Source organism: Myotis myotis, unplaced genomic scaffold (genome assembly GCF_014108235.1).
Source record: "Myotis myotis isolate mMyoMyo1 unplaced genomic scaffold, mMyoMyo1.p scaffold_m19_p_22, whole genome shotgun sequence".
Taxonomy (NCBI): Eukaryota; Metazoa; Chordata; class Mammalia; order Chiroptera; family Vespertilionidae; genus Myotis; species Myotis myotis.
Window position 1 is genome coordinate 1118404 of NW_023416327.1, and position 21311 is coordinate 1139714.

The following is a 21311-nucleotide window of genomic DNA, read 5'->3' on the forward strand; positions in this document are numbered from 1 at the left end:
TGGCATGCTGTGGCTTCATTCCGGACTGGTCTTTATCTTATTTTTTAAATATATTTTTATTGATTTCAGAGAGGAAGGGAGAGAGAGAGAGAAGCATCCATGATGAGAGAGAATCGTGGATCGGCCGCCTCCTGCACGCCCCCCACTGGGGATGGAGCCCGCAACCCGGGCCTGTGCCCTGACCGGGAATTGAACCCCGACCTCCTGGTTCCTAGGTCGGCGCTCAGCCCCTGAGCCACGCTGGCCGGGCCCTGCATAGAATTTAAACCCCTGCTTCGTGTGCAGCGGCCGTGCTGTGGACTTCACTCAGGGCTGGTCTTGAGCTGAGAGAAATGGGGAAAGAGGGCAAGGCCAGTGGGCCATCGGGGATCCCCTCCCCTCCCTCTCTGGGTGCCGGGGCGACCCTCCCCCAGTGTCTCCAGCCAGCCAAGGGGAGCCAGCCACCCGCCCAAGGTGACAATGGGCCCCTGTGTGCGGCTGGCAGTTGGGACGGTGCAGCCTCAGGACGCAGGCAAATGAGCTGGGGTGCCTGCAGATATAGGGGCTCCTGGCCTCTGCTCCCGCCTCAGAGCTCGGCCAGCATGCAGGGCAGCCTGGAGCCGCTGGGCGGGGGCCGGGTGCCCGCGGGGCCAGGGGACAGCCAGGCCGCGGCCGAACTGCAGGAGCTGGCCCTGAGGTGGTTCATGGAGACGCAGGCCCCCCTCGTCCTGCAGGACGGAGCCCTGCCCCCCTGGTTCCACGGATTCATCACCCGAAAGTAAGAGCAGGTACCCCCCCCCCTCCGCCCCGTCCCCCCGTCCACATGCCCCAGCCTGGCCCACAGCCCTTTGGGGAGGAAGAGAGGGCCTGGGGCCTTTAGGACAAACCTGGTTCCCACTTTCTCCCTGGGCTGGGCAGGGACCCCGGGAAGCTGTGGGCAGGCGAGCAGACTGGGGGGTACCCCGTTCCCTGGGGCACTGGCCCCCGTTCTGCACACAGACTGGGTCCCGGACAGGCAGCAGGGGCATGATGGCTCTAAAGAACTTGATGAGCCAGGCTGGTGTGGCCCAGTGGTTAAAGCGGCTGCCTATGGACCAGGAGGTCAGGGTTCGGTTCCCGGTCGGGGCACAGGCCCGGGTCGTGGGCTCCATCCCCAGTGGGGGGCGTGCAGGAGGCAGCCGATCCGTGATTCTCTCTCATCGTGGATGTTTCTCTCTCTCTCTCCCTCCCTCTCTGAAATCAATAAAAATATGTGTTGTTGGGTGTTTTGTTTGGTTTTTAAACATCTGGGGGCCTGTCACACTCCTCATTTAGGCCGAGCGCGTTGTTAGTGACGAGGCAACCGCTGTTTTCAGCGGGGGACTGTCCCAGGCAAACCTGGGGGTCCAGACACCCCAGAAACAAGGGCCAAGTCCTGCCGGCGTGGCTCAGGGGTTGAGCGTTGACCCCTGACCCAGGAATCAGGGATCGGCTGCCTCCCGCCCGGGTTGCACAGGCTCGGACGGAGGTCTGTGCCCCCGGGGGCCGGCCGGGGCCTCTCAGGGGCGGGGAGGGCACGGGCCCCGCTCATGGCGTGCCCCCCGCCCAGGCAGGCGGAGCAGCGGCTCGGGGACCAAGCTGTCGGCTCCTTCCTCGTCCGCCTCAGTGACCGGACCACCGGCTACATCCTGTCCTACAGGTAAGAGAGGAAGCCTGTGTGGGCGTGGGGGGGGGACTGGGGGGCTTGTGGGGGGACCCAGGCTCGGGCTCCATAACCCAGCCTTGCAGGTGAGCGCTGGCCTGGGGGTCCCCCGTCCCTCGCTCCCTGGCCCCATAGCAGCGATGGCGAACCTCTGACACGGTGTCAGAGGTGACACGCGAACTCATTTTTTTGGTCGATTTTTCTTGGTTAACTGGCATTTGAGTACATAAAACAAATATCAGAAATATACATCTTTGCGTGACTCTGGTTGCAAAGATCAAAACATTTCCCTAGGTGACACGGCACCAGAGTTACGTTAGGGTTTTTCAAAATGCGGACACGCCGGTCGGAAGGTTCACCGTCGCTGGGCGAGGATGAGGCTCCAGCCGGGAAGCGGGGGGTGGGGCAGGGGGAACTCCCCCTGGAGGGCGGCGGGAGGTTCGAGGGGAGCTCTGAGCCCAGGGTAGAAGGAAGAACAGCAAGTTTCCCCTTTTTCTTTTCTTTTTCTTTTTTAAAAATATATTTGTATTGATTTCAGAGAGGAAGGGAGAGGGATAGAGGCTTAGAAACATCGATGAGAGAGAAACATCGATCAGCTGCCTCCTGCACGCCCCCTACTGGGGATGTGCCCGCAACCAAGGTACATGTCCTTGACTGGAATCGAACCCAGGACCCTCCTGTCCGCAGGCCGACGCTCTATCCACTGAGCCACACCGGCCATGCGTCACCCTTTAAACGCTGCACCCACTATGTGCCTCCCTCCTGCCCCGTGTCCCTGCGCCCCCTGACGCCCCGGGGCAGGCTTTGTGCCTCCCGGGACCCTGGCTCCCGACCCTGCACACCCACCCACATGGGACACACCGCCCGCCCCAGGCCCACGGCCCGAGGGGGTGTCAGCCGCCTGTCCTGTTGCAGGGGCAGCGACCGGTGCCGGCACTTTGTCATCTCTCAGCTCCCCAACCGGCGCTACCTGGTCTCGGGGGACACGCACAGCCACCGCAGCCTGGCCGCGCTGCTGCACCACCACCAGGAGGCGCCGTTTGAGCCCTTCGGGGAGACCCTGGCCGCGGCCTGTGCCCGGGTAGGCGCCCCTCTCTCCGGGGGTAAGGGTGCGGGGGAGGGGGTGTTGCCCAGGCCTGGGGTGCCCCCCACTCTCTCCCGGCTGTACACATGCCTTTTCCTCCCTTTTTCCTGCCGGTGGGGGCTCTCCGCCCGCACCCACGGGCCCTACGAACGTGGTTATTTTTTATTAATCCTCACCTGAGGATATTTCCATTGATTTTTTTAAAAAAGTTTATCTTTATTTAATTTTTTTTAATGAAAGAGTTGGTCTAATGTCTGTCCTTCATGTTTTTTTTTTTTTTAATACATTTTTATTGATGTCAGAGAGGAAGGGAGAGGGAGAGAGAGAAACATCCATGGTGAGAGAGAATCACGAATTGGCCGCCTCCTGCACGCCCCCCACTGGGGATGGAGCCCGCAACCCGGGCCTGTGCCCTTGACCGGAATCGAACCCGGGACCCCTCAGTCCACAGGCTGGCGCTCTATCCACTGAGCCACACCGGCCAGGCCCATTGATTTTTAGAGGGAGAGTGGGAGGGAAGGGGAGAGACCGAGAGAGAAACATCGATGTGAGAGAGACTCATGCATTGGTTGCCTCCCACATGCACCCTGACCAGGGCCCGGGATGGAGCCTGCAACCCAGGCGTGTGCCCTTGAGCGGAATCGAACCCGGGACCCTTCAGTCTGAGGGCTGATGCTCTGTCCACTGAGCCACACCGGCCAGGGCCCATGGTCCCTAGTTGCAAAGGGGCGCCTGAGGCAGTGCCTCCCCACGCTCAGGGACGGGGGGGGGGGGGGGGTCATGTCCCAGGCCCTGGCCGCAGTCCCTGTGCGACACCCCCTGCCCCGTGTCCCCCGCCCCCAGCCGCAGGACGAGGACCCCTACGACGCCATCACCCTGGGCCTCCACCGGGACCCCCCGGGCCTGGGAGACGCACCTGCCGGACCGTCCCCCTGGGGGGCCCCAGACCAGGCCGGCAGCCCCCGCCCCCCGCCCAGGCCTCGGGACCCCTTCCTCCACGCGGAGTGGAGCCCGGAGGTGGGTCCCTGGCGCGGGGTGGGGAGGGTGCTGGGCTGCTGGCCGGGAAGGCGGGGCCACCCTGGCCGGCCCTCAGGCTGCGAGGGGTGAGCCCGGCTCAGAGGAGGGGCCGCGGGCTGGGGCGGTGGCTGCCTCTGCGGCCTCACCTCTCTGAGCCTTGGGTCACCTACCCTTCCTGGGGGCCCACCCCCCCCGCTGGCCACACCCCGGGAGCTCACCACCTGCTGCTGCTGCAGGAATGGAGGACGATGCTGGGCGGGGGGGGGGGGGGGGGGGGGGGCAGGGAGTGGGGGTGCAGGGTGCTGGGGGGGAGCAGGGGACCACCCTGGAGGCAGGATGAGCTTGGATGGGAGGGAAGCCTGGTGACCCCGACTTTGAAGACTGTGCTCAGGGTCCCATGTGGCCGCTGGCTGGGTCCGGAGCCCATGCAACCAGCCCTGGGCGCAGGTCGGGGAAACTGAGGCCGGGGTGGGGTGCGGTGGGGTGGGGCAGGGGGGCTCGGCTCATCCCAGAGCCTCAGTTTCCCCGCCGGCCTCGGAGCCGCGGGCGACCTCTACGGGGTCCTCTGTCCCTCGCTCCCCAGCCCCCCGGCCGGGTGCCCCCCGTGCCTGAGAGGAGGGCCTCGCTCCCGGACCCGTCGGATGGGGGCTCCCGCGACACGGTCTACGCGGAACTGAGGAGACTGACGCCCGCGGGCAGCCAGGCCTGCGCCCCAGACGCGGGGGCCCAGAGGCGAGGCCGGGACGGAGGCCAGCACAGGCCGGCTGGCCGGGGGCCGCCCCTCTCCCCGGGGACCCCAGCTCCCAGCCCCGCGGCACCTCCGGCTCCCTGGGGCCGCCTCCTGCCGCCCGAGGCTCCGGGACCCTCAGCTGCCCCCTGGAGCCAGGGGTCCCCGCGGCCCAGCCCCCGGGCCCGGCCCAGCTCCCCCGACACCTACAGGCTCAGCAGGACGGCGGGCTCCCTGGGGGAGGAGGGGGGCGACGAGCCGGCCGGGGGAGGGGGCAGCGTCTACGAGCAGATCCCAGGCTGCTGGGGCGGCCCCGCCAGGCCCCCGGGTCCCGGGGCGGGTCTCACGCCCGGCAGGCTGTGGGCGCCCACAGACTGGGGCCGCGAGAGGATCCCGGGGGCCCCCGAGGCCAGGAGCCCCTGTGAGCAAAGCCCAGCGGCCACGAGCTCGGACGCCGGGCGGACACACAAGGTGGGTTCCGTGGGGGGGCCGGGTGCCCTCGGGGAGCAGCTGGTGGGAAGGGGACCCTCCCTGCCTTCCCCTCTCTCTCTCTCTCTCTCTCTCTCTCTCTCTCTCTCTCTCTCTCTCTCTCTCTTCCTTCCCTGTTAATCCTCACCCCAGCATATTTTTTCCATGGATTTTTAGAGAGAGAGAGAGTGGAAGGAACAGAGAGAGACAGAGAGAGAAACGTCGACGTGAGAGAGACACACCTATCGGCTGCCTCCCGCACGCACCCCGCACCCCGACAAGGGCCGGGGATGGAGCCAGTGATGGAGGGACGTGCCCTTTTGACCGGAATCAAACCCGGGACCCTTCAGTCCGCGGGCTGATGCTCAACCACGGAGCCACGCCGGCCGGGTGGGCATCCTCATTCAGCAACCCTCCCTGGGACCTGAGTTCCCTCAGCTACGGGAGGGGGTGTCCCCAGGGGCAGCACATAGAGCAGCGATTTGCAACTGGGGTGCCATGGGAATTTTTAGAACACTGGAGGCCCGGTGCATGGATTCATGCACCTGTGGGGTCCCTCGGCCGAGCCTGCGGGGATCGGGCTGAAACCGACTCTCCGACATCCCCCGAGGGGTCCCGGATTGTGAGAGGGCGGATCTCGGGTGACGCACCCCGGAATCGGGCTCCCTCCTCTCTGGTTCTGGGTTCATCACCCGAGAACCGCAGCTGCCAAGTCACTGCAGCTCAGCAGCTCCTGTGTGGAGCGTCTGCCCCCTGGTGGTCAGTGCACATCATGGCAGCTCCTGTGTGGAGCGTCTGCCCCCTGGTGGTCAGTGCACATCATGGCAGCTCCTGTGTGGAGCGTCTGCCCCCTGGTGGTCAGTGCACATCATGGCTGCCGGTTGGAGCGTCTGCCCCCTGGTGGTCAGTGCACATCATGGCTGCTCCTGTGTGGAGCGTCTGCCCCCTGATGGTCAGTGCACATCATGGCAGCTCCTGTGTGGAGCGTCTGCCCCCTGGTGGTCAGTGCACATCATGGCTGCTCCTGTGTGGAGCGTCTGCCCCCTGGTGGTCAGTGCACATCATGGCTGCTCCTGTGTGGAGCGTCTGCCCCCTGATGGTCAGTGCACATCATGGCAGCTCCTGTGTGGAGCGTCTGCCCCCTGGTGGTCAGTGCACATCATGGCTGCCGGTTGGAGTGGCTGCCCCCTGGTGGTCATTGTGTGTCGTAGCTACTGGCCAGTCAGCAGGTAGCTTAGGCTTTTATATACACAGATGCTCTACCTGACTTTTTGGTCAGGGGCACTGACCTCTTTTCCCTTAGATTGTCAAAGGAAAAAAGAAAAATGACAACAGCTTGCGCGGCCGGCGTGGCTCCGTGGTTGAGCCTCAACCTATGAACCCAGAAGTCAGGGTTTGAGTCCCCGTCAGGGCACAGGCCCGGGTTGTGGGCTCGATCCCCAGTGTGGGGTTTGCAGGAGGCAGCCGGTCCATGATTCTCTCTCATCATGGATGTTGTTCTCTCTCTCCCTCTCCCTTCCTCTCTAAAAATCAATAAGAATATGTATTTTTAAAAAAGATCAGCCAACACAATAGCCATCTGGTATGAACGAATCAAAGTTTTACCTATTTTTGGGGTCAGATTGGCAAAAAATATGCTTTTTGCTGTGCCAGATGTAGCAAGACAGATTACAGATTCCAGGCCGACCCTGCAGCCCCCTACCCCCTCCTACCCCCCCTCACGCCCTCCCCCTGCACTGAGGGCTGGTGGCGGAGCTCCCGCGGGGAAGGGCCTGACCCCGCCCCCGGCCCAGCCCAGGCTGCGTGTGACCCTCGGAGGGGGGGGGGGCCCTGGGTGTGCCCTCCCCATCCCGGACCCTGGCTCAGCATCTCCTCCCTCCTTGCAGCCCGACAAGTACCGGCGGTTCTTCTTTGCGGACAAGAAGCCCAGAACCTGAGACCAGGCCTTCGACCGCCCCCGCTCTGGGTCTCCCGGTCCCCGAGCCAGGCCAGGGTCCCCCGGGCGGCCCTCAGCCACCCCCCCCCCGCCCCGGCCTGTGAGGGAGCCAGGCTCAGAGACACACCTGCCAGCCACCTGCAGCTACGTCCTCTCTCCCAGGGCCGCCCACCCGTCCAGAGGAGACCAGCCCTGGCCAGTGTGGCTCAGTGGGTAGAGCGTCGCCTGCGGACCAAAGGGTCCCGGGTTCGATTCCGGTCAAGGGCACGGACCTCGGTGGCAGGCTCCTCCCCGGCCTGGGCCCTGGTCGGGGCGCGTGCAGGAGGCAACCCATCGATGTTTCTCTCTCTCCTCCCTTCCTCTCTGAAATCAATAAAAAGTATATTTAAAAAAAGAAATGGGAGTTGTCGGGACTGAGCACGGCCACCAGCCGGTGCCTGGCGCACGATGAGCGCCGTCCGTGTCCATGGCAACCACTGTCACCTGAGGGAAACAGACACGATCCTCACCGAGCATCCGCCCCGCATGGGGCTCCCCTGATGATCGGGGGGAGGGTGCGCCCTCCTCCCGCAGACCCGGGCGCTGAACCCGGCTCACGGGGGAAAGCAGGGCCAGCCCGGGGTGAGGGCCCACGGGGGGAGGATCGAGGGTGAGGAGGGGGCGACGTGGACGCTGACCAGACGGCAGACACAGACCAGACGGCGGGGACGGGAAAGCCTTTTACTCTCAGTTCACAGACCTGTGGGCAGCGCACGCCCGTGCGGACGCCATGCGGGTGGGAAGGGCGGACACCCGGCTGGGGCCCTGGGGCCCACGGTTCCCACGGCTTCACCCGGGGAAGGGCGGGGGGGGGGGGGGCGTGGGGCGGCGAGACGGGGCGGGCAGGGCGGGCGGCAGCCCAGCGTGGGGTTCGAGAAAGATTGCATAGTTCGTGGAAATTTCATCCTCGCCCGGCCGGCCGGCGTGGCTCCGTGGCTGAGCGTGGACCGAGGAACCAGGAGGTCAGGGTTCGATTCCCGGTCAGGGCACAGGCCCGGGTGGCGGGCTCCATCCCCAGTGGGGGGCGTGCGGGAGGCGGCCGGTCCATGATTCTCTCCCATCATCGATGCTTCTCTCTCTCTCCCTCTCCCTTCCTCTCTGACATCAATACAAATATATTAAAAAAAAAAATCTCATGCTCTTCTCCCCGCTTTGCCCCGGGTACCCCGGGCGTGTGTTTCTAGCACGCAGACTGGTTGGTCCCCGCCCCCCAGGTGCCCGGCCTGCCCCTGGGGGGCATTTCTACGGGGAGGGGGCGGGGAACCAGGCACACGGGGGTGGGGGGCAGAGGGAGGGCCTGTGAGGGGCCGGCCATGGGGCTGGGCCGGACCACAGGGGCCTGGGGAGCCCTGCCCCTTCCCTCCTCCCGCCCCTTCCCCGTGGAGGGTTTTTTGCTGAAAGGGCCGAGGACATGTCGGTGGGGGTCAGCCCCCGAGGCTGCAGCTCCCGTCCTGGTCCTGGGAGGTCAGAGCTGTGCAGACAGCAGAGGTGGACGGCGGCGGGCGGCGGGCCCGGAGCTCGGCCGCGTCCTCAGATCCGGACGTGGAAGGTGCTGGAGAGACAGACAAGGGCGGGAGAGGGTGAGGCCTGCGCTGGGGGGGAGGGTCCTGGGCTGGGGGGGAGGCTGAAGGCTGGCCGTGTCCGGGGCCCACCCCATCACCACAGGCCCCAGGTCCCCATTCTTCCTGGGGGAGCTGGCCCTGTGGGGAGGGTGGGCCAGGCTGGGGGTGAGCTCCCGCCTCCCGGCCACTGGGCCTGCGGGCACCGTGGGTTTTTGCTGTTGTTTCTGAGCCAATTCCTTGATTTTATTTTTATTTACTTATTTTCTGCTAACCCTCACTGTGGCTTACAATTCAATGCATCTTTATATCTGCTTCTGCTATTTCCTATTTATTTCCTTTTTTTCTTCAATTTTCCTTTATTCTTCCTTATCTTACCAGGTGCACTTAAAATGAGCTGGTCTTATTTATTTTTTAAAAAATGTTCTGTTCATCCTCACCTAAGGACAATTTTCTATTTATTTTTAGAGAGAGTGGAAGGGAGGGGGGAGAGACAGAGAGAGAGAGAGAAATATCGATGTGAGAGAGACACATCGCTGGGCTGCCTCCCGCACGCGCCCCGACCAGGGCCGGGGACCGAGCCCGCAACCCCGGTAACGTGCCCTTGACCGGAATCGAACCCGGGACCCTTTGGTCCGCGGGCCGACGCTCTACCCACTGAGCCACACCGGCCGGGCGCGGACACCGCCATGGCCATGAGCGGTGGCAGGGCCTGGGCCCCGGCCCTGGGAGGCAGGTCCCCAGGCGCAGCCCGCGCCCCCCCCCCGGTCCCCCACCCGGGGGGCACCTGAGGAAGTCGGGCGCCTTGGCGATCATGTCCTCGAAGTCGGAGAGGCCCAGCTTGCCGTCGCCGTCCAGGTCGGCCTCCTCGATGACCTTGTCGCACACCAGCACCACCTCGTCCTCCTCCAGCTCCGACTTGGTCAGCCGGGCCAGCGTCATCTCCAGGTCCTCCTTGCAGATGAAGTTGTCCGTGTTGAAGTCTGGGGGGGAGAAGGGGGTGCTCAGACGAGGGCCGGCCACCCCGAGCACCTCCCCCAGCCTCTCCGCGAACAGGACGGGGACCCCGGGTCCCTGTCCCCAAATGGGGGGGGCGAGAGCAAGGGGCTCGCCCACGGGCAGCTCTGTACCCCCCTGCGGCCCTGCAGCCCCACAGACACCCACAGCGGCCGAGACACGTCAAACGGCCACACCTGAGCCCGGCCAGTGTGGCTCAGTGGTTGAGCGTGGACCTAGGAACCAGGAGGTCAGGGTTCGATTCCCGGTCAGGGCATGGGCCCGGGGTGCGGGCTCGGTCCCCGGTGTGGGGTGTGCAGGAGGCAGCTGGTCCGTGATTCTCTCTCATCATGGATGTTTCTCTCTCTCCCTCTCCCTTCCTCTCTGATGTCAATGACAATAAAAGGTGGCCGGGGACAGGTCTGCGCGTGGGCATCAGCCCCTCCCTGGGCCTCGGGGTCCCCCCAACCCCCTGTCTGAGGACACACCAAGGCACCGGCGTGTCCTGGGCTGGGCGGTGCACAGCGCCCCCTGGTGGCCGGTGGGGACAGAATGGAGAGCTGGGCCGGCCTCACCCCTGCAGCCTGGCCCCCGGCAGCTCACCACCCCGCGGGCTCGTTACCGTAGATCTTGAAGGCGTAGTTGGCCTTGAGGTCGCGGGGCGCCGACTCGCAGAGCACGGAGAACATGTCCACGAAGTCGTCGAAGGTGAGGTTGCCCTCTCCGTCCTCTGAGAAGGACTCCACGATCCGCTCCTTGAAGGGGTTCTCCTGGGGGGGGCACCCGGTCATGGGGGGGTCGCCCGGGAGGACCCCAGGCCACACAGCTCACAGCCCACGGGACCCTGGAGGGTGGCTGAGCCCCCCTGGACCTCGGTCTCCCCATCACCCTGGACCTCGGTCTCCCCATCACCCTGGACCTCGGTCTCCCCATCACCCAGGGCCTCGGTCTCCCCATCACCCCTGGGCCTCGGTCTCCCCATCACCCAGGGCCTCGGTCTCCCCATCACCCTGGACCTCGGTCTCCCCATCACCCAGGGCCTCGGTCTCCCCATCACCCCTGGGCCTCGGTCTCCCCATCACCCAGGGCCTCGGTCTCCCCATCACCCAGGGCCTCGGTCTCCCCATCACCCTGGACCTCGGTCTCCCCATCACCCAGGGCCTCGGTCTCCCCATCACCCAGGGCCTCAGTCTCCCCATCACCCAGGGCCTCTGTCTCCCCATCACCCAGGGCCTCAGTGTCCCCATCACACCCTGGGCCTCGGTGTCCCCAGCGCCCACCCGGCTGGGCCGTGACAGGCGTGCGTGGCTCGAGCATGGGCGGTGCACCAGGCCGGCTCCTGGCCGAGCTCGCCCTGACCGCACGTCACACTGTGGCATTCGGGGAGCACCGGGCGCCCTTCCCGGAGTGGCTCAGCGGTTAGAGCGTCGGCCTGGGCACCCAAGGGTTGCAGGTTCGACTCCGGTCAAGGGCACAAGCCTGGGTTGGGGGTTTGATCCCCAGCTGTGGGAGTCTGGGAGGCAACCGATTGATGTGTCTCTCTCACATGGCTGTTTCTCGCTCTTCCGCTCCCTTCCACTCTCTCTAAAAAAATCATTGGAAAAACATCCTTCAGTGAGGATTAAAAAAGGAAGAAAGAAGGAATGAATGGAGCCCGGCCGGCGCAGCTCAGTGGTGAGCGTCGACCTACGAACCAGGAGGTCAGGGTTCGATTCCCGGTCGGGGCACAGGCCCGGGTGGCGGGCTGGATCCCCAGTGGGGGGCGTGCAGGAGGCGGCCGGTCCGTGATTCTCTCTCAGCATGGATGCTTCTATCTCTCTCCCTCTTTTTCTCTCTGAAATCAATAAAAAAAATATATATTTTTAAAAAATCAATGGGAATAAATACCCTTGGGTGAGGATGAACAAAATAAAACCCCCAAAACAAAGAAACAAACAGAAAGGGCTGAGCAGAGGCGAGGCCGGGGCAGGGGCGGCCTCCTGCCGTGACGTGTGAGGCCGGACGCCACCCTCGGGTGTGGGCAGCCGTCCGTCCGTCCGCTCAGCCTGGGTCGGGCCGGCCCAGCAGGAGGCGGAAGAGGGGCAAGTGGGCGGGACGAGCAGGACGGTCAGAGCCCGTCAGGCCCGGGCTGGCCATCGCCCGGCGGCTGGAACGCTCCCAGCCGGGGCAGGGGCCGCCGCCGCCTTCCTCCGGTCCCGGCCACTCAGGGCCGCCCGCCCGGAGGCTCAGGGACAGCCTCGGGGCTCCCGCCCCCGTGGCCTCCTCCAGGGACCCCGACCCCGGGCTCCGTGCCCGCTCCAGCCAGGCGGGGCGCCTGCCCAGGGCCGAGACGGCCGGCCGCGCTGCCCCTCGGGACGGAGGTCACAGCTGGGACACAGGCCGAGGCTGCGAGGGGCGGTCCGACAGGCCCCCTGGGCCCCAAGGCGTCCTCGTTGGTGGAGGGCAGGCACGTCGGGGGTGAAGGAGGCACGGATGGAACTTTTTTATTTTTTTGCTGTTTTCTTAGTCCTCACTGGAGGGTATTCTTCTTTTCTGTTTTAAATGAAGCTTTTAATATAATTTTATTGGTTTCAGAGAGGAAGGGAGAGGGAGAGAGAGAGACATCCATGAGGAGAGAGAATCACGGGTCGGCTGCCTCCTGCACGCCCCCCACTGGGGACGGAGTCCGCAACCCGGGCCTGTGCCCTGAGTGGGAATCGAACCTGGGACCCTTCAGTCTGCAGGCCGACGCTCTATCCACTGAGCCACACCGGCTGGGGCTGGATGACACTTTTTTTTTTTTTAATATATTTTATTGATTTTTCACAGAGAGGAAGGGAGAGAGATAGGGAGTCAGAAACATCGATGAGAGAGAAACATCGATCAGCTGCCTCCTGCACACCCCCCACTGGGGATGTGCCCGCAACCAAGGTACATGCCCTTGACCGGAATCGAACCTGGGACCTTTCAGTCCGCAGGCCGACGCTCTATCCACTGAGCCACACCGGCCGGGGCTGGGTGACACTTTATGTCAAACGCAGATGTGGTCTGAGGACCAGAGGCATCAGCCCGCCCGGGAGCTTGTTAGGAAAACACAACTTTGGCCCTGACTGGGGTGCTCACTGGTTAGAACGCTGACCCTCAGACCAAAGGGTTATAGGCTTTTTTTTGTTTTTGTTTTAATTTTTTAAAAAAATTTTTATTGCTTTCAGAGAGGAAGAGAGAGGGAGAAACAGATAGACACATCCATGACGAGAGAGAATCATGGACCGGCTGCCTCCTGCACGCCCCGCACTGGGGATGGAGCCCGCAACCTGGGCATGTGCCCTGAGCGGGAATCGAACCCGGGATTGTTCAGTCCGCAGGCCGATGCTCTATCCACTGAGCCACACCGGCCAGGGCAAGGGTTGTGGTTTTGATTGCCAGTCGCGGGCATGTACCTGGGCTGCAGGTCTGACCCCCCCACCCCAGTCGGGGCACGTGCGGGAGGCAACTAATCAATGTCTGTGTGTGTGTGTGTGTGTGTGTCCCTCTCTCTGCCTCTCGCCCTCCCTCCCAACTCTCTCTAAAAAAATCAACGGAAAAAATCTCCTGGATGAGGATGAACCAAAAGAAACAAACTAAAGCCACAGCCTTGGGGCCCCCCGACCTCCTGAGCCCCAGCCGGCATTTTCCCACGACCCCCACCCAGGTGGCGCCTTTGCAAGTTAAAAATCTGGGAGCGATGCTGGGGATGAGCCGGCAGGGAGAGGCCACAGCCAGGCGAGGAGGGGAGAGAAAACTCATCTAAGAAAGCGGGCGTGGCCTGGCCGCCGGGGCTCAGGGGCTGAGCGTCGACCCAGGAGCCAGGAGGTCAGGGTTCGATTCCCGGGCAGGGCACAGGCCCGGGTTGTGGGCTCCATCCCCAGTGGGGGGCGTGCAGGAGGCAGCCGATCCATGATTCTCTCTCATCATGGATCTCTCTCTCTCTCTCTCTCTCTCTCTCTCTCTCTCCCTTAAATCAATTTAAATATATTTAGCACGGTGTGGCTCAGTGGATAGCGCATCGGCCTGCGGACTGAAGGGGCCCGGGTTTGAATCCGGTCAAGGGCATGGACCTGGGTTGCAGGCACATCCCCAGTGCGGGGTGTGCAGGAGGCAGCTGATCGATGTTTCTCTCTCATCGATGTTTCTAACTCTCTATCCCTCTCCCTTTCTCTCTGTAAAAAATCAATAAAATATATTTAAAAAATAGCCCTGGCCGGTTTGGCTCAGTGGATAGAGCCTCCGCCTGCGGACTGAAGGGTCCCGGGTTCCATTCCGGTCAAGGGCACGAACCTTGGTTGCAGGCTCCTCCCCGGCCCGGGCCCTGGTCGGGGCGCGTGCAGGAGGCAACCCATCGACGTGTCTCTCTCTTTCCCTCTCTCTTCCACTCTCTCTAAGAATCAATGGGAAAATATCCTCGGATGAGGACGAACAAAAATAAATTAAAATGAAAATAAAATGAAAAAGCAGACGGAAGGGCCGTGAATCACCGAGCCCCGCAGGCCTGGGCAGCGAGGTGGGGGCGGGGGGGGGCCATGACAGCCTCCCGGAGCCCCGCACGCAGCTCGCTGGCTCACAGGGCAGCGGGGAAACCGAGGCACAGAGAGGCGACGCGTGGGGCCCGCTCGGAGGGGCAGGGTCCCTGTGCCCCGCCCGCCCGTCCCCCCCTTCCTGCTGCCCCCGAGGCTCCCCCTGCTCCACCCGAGGCAGCGGCCGCCCTCACCTACCCGGAGCTCGGGCATCTGGATGATCAGGCTCATGGGCACGTGGACGATGGGGCTCTTCCGGTAGTCCATGGGGACCAGGTTGGGGGCCAGCTCGTAGAACCGCGCGTGCAGCCTGGGGGGGCGGGGGGAGGAGGCGCTGCAGGGGGGTGACCCAGTCCCCAGGCCCGGGCGCCGGCCCTGGGTGGTTTAGCGACAGCAACTCAAAAGCTTTAAAAGTCTATCCCTCCAGCCCGGCCGGTGTGGCTCAGTGGTTGGCCCTTGGACCGAAGGGTCCCGGGTTCGATTTCCGGTCAAGGGCACGTCAGGGCACGTGCAGGAGGCAGCCCATCGATGGGTCTCTCTCACATCGATGTTTCTCTCTGTCTCTCCCTCTCTCTCCCACTCTCTCTAAGAATCAGTGGGAAAATATCCTCAGGTGAGGATTAACAACAAAAGGGGTGTGTGTGTGTGTGACATCTGTAAAACTTTCAACAATAAAGATAAAGTTTTAAAAAGGAAAAGATTGGGGAAAATAAGCGACACTAAAGTCACAGCCAGGCGAAGGCCCCGGGTCTGCTGGCCGGTGGGCCTGTGTGTGCCGGCTGATATGAGGCGCAGCCTGACTGGGGGCGCTGGGCTCTCGCCACAGGAACAGAGGTGGCTGATGGGGGGCTGCCCACTCGGGGTCAGTGGGGGAGGAAGGGCTGTGCCCAGGGAGCAACCAGATCCAGCTGGCGGGGGCCGGGGCGCGCGGGGGCGGCGGGGGGGGGGGGGGTTTGGGGAGGGGAGAGGCGAGTGGGGGAGACGTCAGATGATGGTTATCTGTGAGCCTGACTCCGTATCACTGAGCTGGGCCCCAGGCTGCAAAGAAAACCTACAGCTCACCTTTCCTCCCTGCTGCCTGGGCAGTGCTCAGTGCAGCTCAGACACCCTTCTGGGTGGGGCGGGAGGGGGTGCAGGGAGGTGGGAGGGTGGAGGGAGGGGGGTGGGGGTGGAGGGGGCAGAGGGAGGTGGGAGGGTGGAGGGAGGGGGTGGGGGTGGAGGGAGGTGAAGGGGAGTTGGAGGAGGTGGAGGGAGGCGGGAGGGGTGGAGGGGGCAGGAAGAGATGGAGGGGGGAGGAGGTGGAGAGGGCAGAGGGAGGTGGGAGGGCTTGGAGGGGGTGAAGGGGGATAGGAGGGCTTGGAGGGAGGGGGGTGGGGGTGGCAGCCCTGGGTGGCCCCTGGGAGCAGGTCTGAGGCCTCTGGGTCTGGGCCCATTTATCAAACTCCACACCCTGGTGTTCCTGCCTGTCAGCAGTGCTCTGAGGGTGGGATCATGGTCCCCATTTTAATTTTTAAATATATTTTTACTGATTTCAGAAAAAAAGGGAGAGAGGGAGAAACATCCATGATGAGAGAGCATCACTGACCGGCTGCCTCCTGCACGCCCCCCACTGGGGACCGAGCCCACAACCCGGGCCTGTGCCCCGACCGGAATCGAACCCTGACCTCCGGGTTCCCAGGCCGGCCCTCCACCCCTGAGCCCCGCCGGCCGGGCCTGGTCCCCGTTCCTTAGACGCACCGGAGGCTCAGATCGCGCCCAAGGCCCCGGAGCTGGGAAGCCGGAGTCGAGCCCCAGTGACGATGCCAAGACCTTTGCCCTTTGCCCTTTGCCCTGCCGTCCGAGGAGTGGACGAGGGGTGCCCGCGCCCACCCAGGGGACAGGGAGGAAGAGCTGCCTGGCCGCGCAGAGCAGAGCGGTCGGGGCCGACCGACCACCACAGCCTCTGGGACGCGGTGCCGGCTCCCGTCCGGCCTGCCCGCCCCCAGGGAACCTGATCCTGGGCCCCTGAGGCTCCTCCTGCCACCCGATCCCTCAGGCCGGCCGGGTTTCCTGGCATTCGATGCCTCCGCTCGCCGTCTGGTCCTGGGGCTCTGAGGCTCCCGCCCCTTCATCTCTCCGGTTCTAGGCCGAGCCTCCCTGCCCCCACAGAAAGGGGGATCGAGCCCGCAACCCGGGCCTGTGCCCTTGACCGCAGTCAAACCCGGGACCCTTCAGTCCGCAGGCCGACGCTCTCTCCACTGAGCCACACTGGCCAGGGCGGGGGTGGGAGGTTCTTGAGTTCACATCGCACTCGGCTCCCAACAGTGACAGGCCCTTCCCCGGCTCAGGGCTCAGGCCTCAGGCTGTGCGACCGACCGGCCCGCACGCACAGGGCGCCCCAGGCCCTGTCCAGCTCGGTCCCGGCTCCCAGGGGTGAGCAGAAGCCACACTCACTTGAGGATGTCTTTCTTATTGAAGAAGGTGCAGTCCTGTCGAGAAAACACAGTCAGTCAATTGTGTAGTCCTGGCTCCTCCTTCCTCAGCACCCCCCCCACCCCCCCACCCCCCCCCCACCCCCACCAGGGATGACCCCGTCAGCGCTGGGGCCAGGACAGTCAGATCACCGAGCCCCCCGCGGTCCGCAACCTAGCGGGTCCGGAAACCTCCTCCTGACGCCCTGGGCCTGACCCGGGGCCTGCCTGCAGGACAAGGGCTGTGCGGGGAGCACCGAGGGGCAGAGGGGGGCGCCGCGGGTCCGAGGGGCGCCCTGTGGGATCGGAGGGGCAGCGGCTGGGACACAGCTCAGGAGTGGGGACAGACGGGGCCACCCCACAGCGCAGCCCCTGAGCAGGAGCCTGGGGGAGCTGGGTGTCTGCGGGGCAGCTGGGTGTCTGCGGGGCAGCTGGGTGTCTGCGGGGGAGCTGGGTGTCTGCAGGGCAGCTGGGTGTCTGCGGGGGAGCTGGGTGTCTGCGGGGGAGCTGGGTGTCTGCAGGGGAGCTGGGTGTCTGCGGGGCAGCTGGGTGTCTGCGGGGCAGCTGGGTGTCTGCGGGGGAGCTGGGTGTCTGCGGGGGAGCTGGGTGTCTGCGGGGCAGCTGGGTGTCTGCGGGGAGCTGGGTGTCTGCGGGGCAGCAGGGAGCCTGGGGGAGCTGGGTGTCTGCGGGGCAGCAGGGAGCCTGGGGGAGCTGGGTGTCTGCGGGGGAGCTGGGTGTCTGCGGGGCAGCTGGGTGTCTGCGGGGGAGCTGGGTGTCTGAGGGGGAGCTGGGTGTCTGCGGGGGAGCTGGGTGTCTGCGGGGGAGCTGGGAGCCTGGGGCAGCTGGGTGTCTGAGGGGGAGCTGGGTGTCTGCGGGGGAGCTGGGTGTCTGAGGGGGAGCTGGGTGTCTGCGGGGGAGCTGGGTGTCTGCGGGGCAGCTGGGTGTCTGAGGGGGAGCTGGGTGTCTGCGGGGCAGCTGGGTGTCTGCGGGGGAGCTGGGTGTCTGCGGGGCAGCTGGGTGTCTGCGGGGCAGCAGGGAGCCTGGGGGAGCTGGGTGTCTGCGGGGCAGCTGGGTGTCTGCGGGGCAGCTGGGTGTCTGCGGGGGAGCTGGGTGTCTGCGGGGCAGCTGGGTGTCTGCGGGGTAGCTGGGTGTCTGCGGGGCAGCTGGGTGTCTGCGGGGGAGCTGGGTGTCTGAGGGGGAGCTGGGTGTCTGCGGGGAGCTGGGTGTCTGCGGGGGAGCTGGGTGTCTGCGGGGCAGCAGGGTGTCTGTGGGGCAGCATGGAGCCTGGGGGAGCTGGGTGTCTGCGGGGCAGCAGGGAGCCTGGGGCAGCTGGGTGTCTGCGGGGCAGCAGGGAGCCTGGGGCAGCTGGGTGTCTGCGGGGCAGCAGGGAGCCTGGGGGAGCTGGGTGTCTGCGGGGCAGCTGAAACCACAGGAATCCACGGGGTCACACAGGGAAGGTGACAGGGAGGAACTGGTGGCAACTGGACAGGGAAGGGCATCCATTATTTTCTTTCTTTTTTTTGTTCATCTTCACTGAGGATATTTTTCCATTCATTTTAGAGAGAGTGGAAGAGAGAGAGGGAGAGACAGAGAGAAACATCCATGTGAGAGAGACACATCCATGGGTTGCCTCCTGCATGAGCCCCGATCAGGGCCCGGGCCGGGGAGGAGCCAGCCACCGAGGTCCGTGCCCTTGACTGGAATCGAACCCGGGACCCTTTGGTCTGCAGGCCAAAAGAAAGAGAAAGGAGAGAGGGAAGGGGGAGGAAGAAAGGGGTGGGTGAGAAAAGAAGGGATTGTGGCAGAAGGGGTGGGAGGCTGGAGGGGCCGCTGGGAGGGTGGGCAAGGAAGTAGTGGGCAGCCCTTCAGCCTGATGAGACCAGGAGGCCGGGCCAGGGCCCTGGCTGGGGTCACAGGGCAGGGATCCCGGGGTGGGGGGCTGAGTTACAGGACTTGTTCTTCACAGAGGAGGTGGTGGCGGCCAGCAGAGGTGGAACCCCCAGAGGAGCAGCCTGGGGTCTGGGGGAAGCAGCCAGCAAGCTTTCTTTATTTATTTATTGACTTTAAAGTCTTCCTTTACATGAAAAAAAATATAAATAAATAAAGTCACCAGAAAAAAAAAAAAAAAATAAAGTCTTCTTTAAAAAAAAAAATGTATATATATATATTTTATTGATCTCAGAGAGGAAGGGAGAGAGAGAGAAACATCAATGAGAGAGAATCATGGATCGGCTGCCTCCCGCACGCTCCCCACTGGGGATCGAGCCCGCACCCGGGCATGTGCCCTTGACCAGGAATCGAATCGTGACCTCCTGGTTCATCGGTCAATGCTCAACCACTCAGCCACGCCCGCCAGGCCAGCCATGTTCTAGAGCAGCCGTGGGCAAACTACGGCCCGCGGGCTGGATCCGGCCCGTTTGAAATGAATAAAACTAAAAAAAAAAAAGACCGTACCCTCTTATGTAATGATGTTCACTTTGAATTTATATTAGTTCACACAAACACTCCATCCATGCTTTTGTTCCGGCCCTCCGGTCCAGTTTAAGAACCCACTGTGGCCCTCGAGTCAAAAAGTTTGCCCACCCCTGGTCTAGAGTGAGCATGTCAAACTCAAAGGCTAACGTGGGCCAAACAAATGAGGCATGCGGCCCCTCCGGCTGCGAGTCTGACATGCTTGCTCTAGCGTGTGAGGGGTCTAGGATCTGAGAGGCAGAGAAGTGGTCGGGGAAGAAACCTGGACCTGAGGGATCACGGGCACCGGGGGGCCGGGAGGGGGGCAGGAAACCCCCTCACAGTGTTCCCCACTTGGGGAGGCGGCGGCTAGAACTCGGGGTCACCCACAGACCACCCTTGGCGGGCCCGTGGCCGGCCGGAGAGTCCGAGGGAGGGACACGGGAGGCTCAGGTTTCTCGGGTCGGCGGGGTCCAGCCAGGCTCTGGCGAAGGAGCAGAACCCAACGCAGGGACTGGCTCCAAAGCGTCACCCAACGCCAGGCCGGTCTGAGCCGGGAACCTGGACTCCCCGCCCCCACGGGGCTACTCGTCACCCGTCAGCATGGCCTACCTGCTCACGGGTGCCCATCTGTGCCACGTCTGAGCGTTTACCCGAGCTGTGCCCTCCGCCCGGAACGCCTCCTGCGGGCCCCCGCTGGGCCTGCTCCGGCGCCGTCCAGAGTGACAGCCCCCTTCCCCACTGGTCTCCCACTCCCACTCGTGCCCTCCCCTGATCCAGAAGGAGCGCATGCAGCCCCCACCCCCAACGAAAAGAGTGAGTCCCATCCCTTGGGAGCCCCACCAGGCAGGGTCCTGAATGGCCCCTCGGCCTTTGTTTACCCATCTGTGAAATGGGCCCAGCCACCCACCCACCAGACAGACGGTGATCCAAGGCGCTGAGGGGTAAGCTCAGGAAGTACAGGGCCTGGTACAGCAGGTGCTGCATGAATGTGGGTCCCCCACTCCTTGTCAGGGCCTTAGGAGGGAGCTGGGAGATCTGTTCTTCACACACTGGGGCTCCCGGGAGGAGGGGGCCAGGGCCGCCCCAGACAGAGGACCTCCATTTTCGACACCAAAATGCATATTCCTGACGGGGAGGGCGGGCAGCATGTCCCCACAGCACAGGGCACGCAAGTGACAACCTAGTCAGGTCCTCTGCCTGGGATGCCAGGAGGAGACCCCCGGGAGAGGGAGGCACCCCAGGGCATGGGCATCTGCAGCTCAGACAGGTTTTGCATGAGTGGGAGGGCCCTGGGGACCCCAGCCCCCGAGGGAGGGGACCTGACAGGTCTAAGGGGCCTGCAGGGGGGCCCGGGGAGGGGACCATGGCAGGCTGGTACCTGCCTGGCCATCTCGCTCCATCATGCCCACACTGGGCCGGAGGAAGAGCCCCAGGTCATAAGCAAGACACCCCAACTCCCGATCGCCCTCGGAGGCCGCTGTCCCTGCCTCCGCACCCTGGCAGGACCCCGCTCGGCTCCCCTTCGGAGAGTCGCGGCCCTGCCAAGGTCACGCCTGGGGCGAAGGCAGAGGCCGGGTGGGACCGGGGTGGGGGGGGATCGGCGGCGACGGGGGCCGAGGGGGGCGGCGCGGGCTCACCTGGTAGTTGTCCAGCTGCTCCTCGGTGAAGATGGTCTGCTTGTTCCCCATGGTGCGCGGCCACCGGCCACCGGGCGCCGCCTCCTCCCGCGGCCGCCCGGCTCCTGGCGCATCCCGCCGCGCAGTCCCCTGGAGGGGCGTGGCCGGCCGAGGGGCGTGGCGTGGCCGGAGGACGGGCGGAACCAAGGGGCGGGGCCTAGAAACGGGGCGTGGCCGGAGGAATCAAGTGAAGGGGCGGGGCCTGCTGGCGAGGCGGGGCCGAGCGATAGGGCGGGCGAAGTCAAACAGCGGGGCGGGGTCTGCAGAGGGGCGTGGTCCCGGGGGGCGGATCACGATATGGGGCGTGGCCTGCGTTCGGGGCGGAAGGAGGGCTCCGGCTGGAGAGCCGACCGCCGGAAGAGGGCGCTGCTGGCAGGTCCGGCGACGGCAGCCGCAGGAGTGGGCGGGGCGAACCCGGCACTTCCGGGCGGGAGCGAGGTCAGGGCGCACACGCGGCTGCGGGGCTGATGTACACACTTTCGAGGGGTGCAGGGGGACAAGATGAGGGACCATGCGGCAGGGGGAGCCCTGACCTGTGGGCGCCCTTCGCGGAGTAGGAAGGGTCATTGCGGTTGACGCCGGAGGCCCCAGCAGACGCGGGGCAGGACATCTCCCTGCGCCTCTTAGCGGGGCGGACAGGATTTGCTCGCCTGTCTCTGAATCCTGGGACACGGGCATGAGACTTGGCACCGTTTAAAGGGCTCGCTGTGTCC

The 21311-nt window shown here is 64.4% G+C and overlaps 2 protein-coding genes across 2 annotated transcripts; one reads left to right on the forward strand and one right to left on the reverse strand.

Annotated features, from left to right (window-relative positions):
- The first annotated feature begins 581 nt into the window (after window positions 1-581).
- SH2D7 (SH2 domain containing 7) lies at window positions 582-6893 on the forward strand. Its single transcript, XM_036355242.1, has 6 exons — window positions 582-757; window positions 1568-1657; window positions 2576-2741; window positions 3588-3761; window positions 4345-4959; window positions 6843-6893. The coding sequence occupies exons 1-6, from the start codon at window positions 582-584 to the stop codon at window positions 6891-6893; spliced, it is 1272 nt and encodes a 423-aa protein (XP_036211135.1).
- Window positions 6894-7747: 854 nt separating this feature from the next.
- CIB2 (calcium and integrin binding family member 2) lies at window positions 7748-20713 on the reverse strand. The gene is made up of 6 exons (XM_036355531.1): window positions 20560-20713; window positions 16452-16486; window positions 14217-14328; window positions 10109-10256; window positions 9278-9473; window positions 7748-8483 (listed from the first exon to the last, which is right to left on the reverse strand). Exons 1-6 carry the CDS (start codon window positions 20608-20610, stop codon window positions 8462-8464), a joined length of 564 nt encoding a protein of 187 aa, XP_036211424.1. The 5' UTR covers window positions 20611-20713; the 3' UTR covers window positions 7748-8461.
- Between the last annotated feature and the right edge of the window lie 598 nt (window positions 20714-21311).

What these genes read in the sequence shown, in the direction of transcription:
- SH2D7 (XM_036355242.1), top strand. Translation starts at nt 582, where the DNA reads ATGCAGGGCAGCCTGGAGCCGCTGGGCGGGGGCCGGGTGCCCGCGGGG. An exon ending in ACGCGGAGTGGAGCCCGGAG is followed by an intron (nt 3,762 to 4,344) that starts GTGGGTCCCTGG and finishes CTCGCTCCCCAG; the next exon opens with CCCCCCGGCCGGGTGCCCCC. An exon ending in ACGCCGGGCGGACACACAAG is followed by an intron (nt 4,960 to 6,842) that starts GTGGGTTCCGTG and finishes CCCTCCTTGCAG; the next exon opens with CCCGACAAGTACCGGCGGTT.
- CIB2 (XM_036355531.1), bottom strand. Translation starts at nt 20,610, where the DNA reads ATGGGGAACAAGCAGACCATCTTCACCGAGGAGCAGCTGGACAACTAC. An exon ending in AGCAGCTGGACAACTACCAG is followed by an intron (nt 16,487 to 20,559) that starts GTGAGCCCGCGC and finishes TTTTCTCGACAG; the next exon opens with GACTGCACCTTCTTCAATAA. An exon ending in AAGGCGCCCGACTTCCTCAG is followed by an intron (nt 8,484 to 9,277) that starts GTGCCCCCCGGG and finishes CTGTCTCTCCAG; the next exon opens with CACCTTCCACGTCCGGATCT.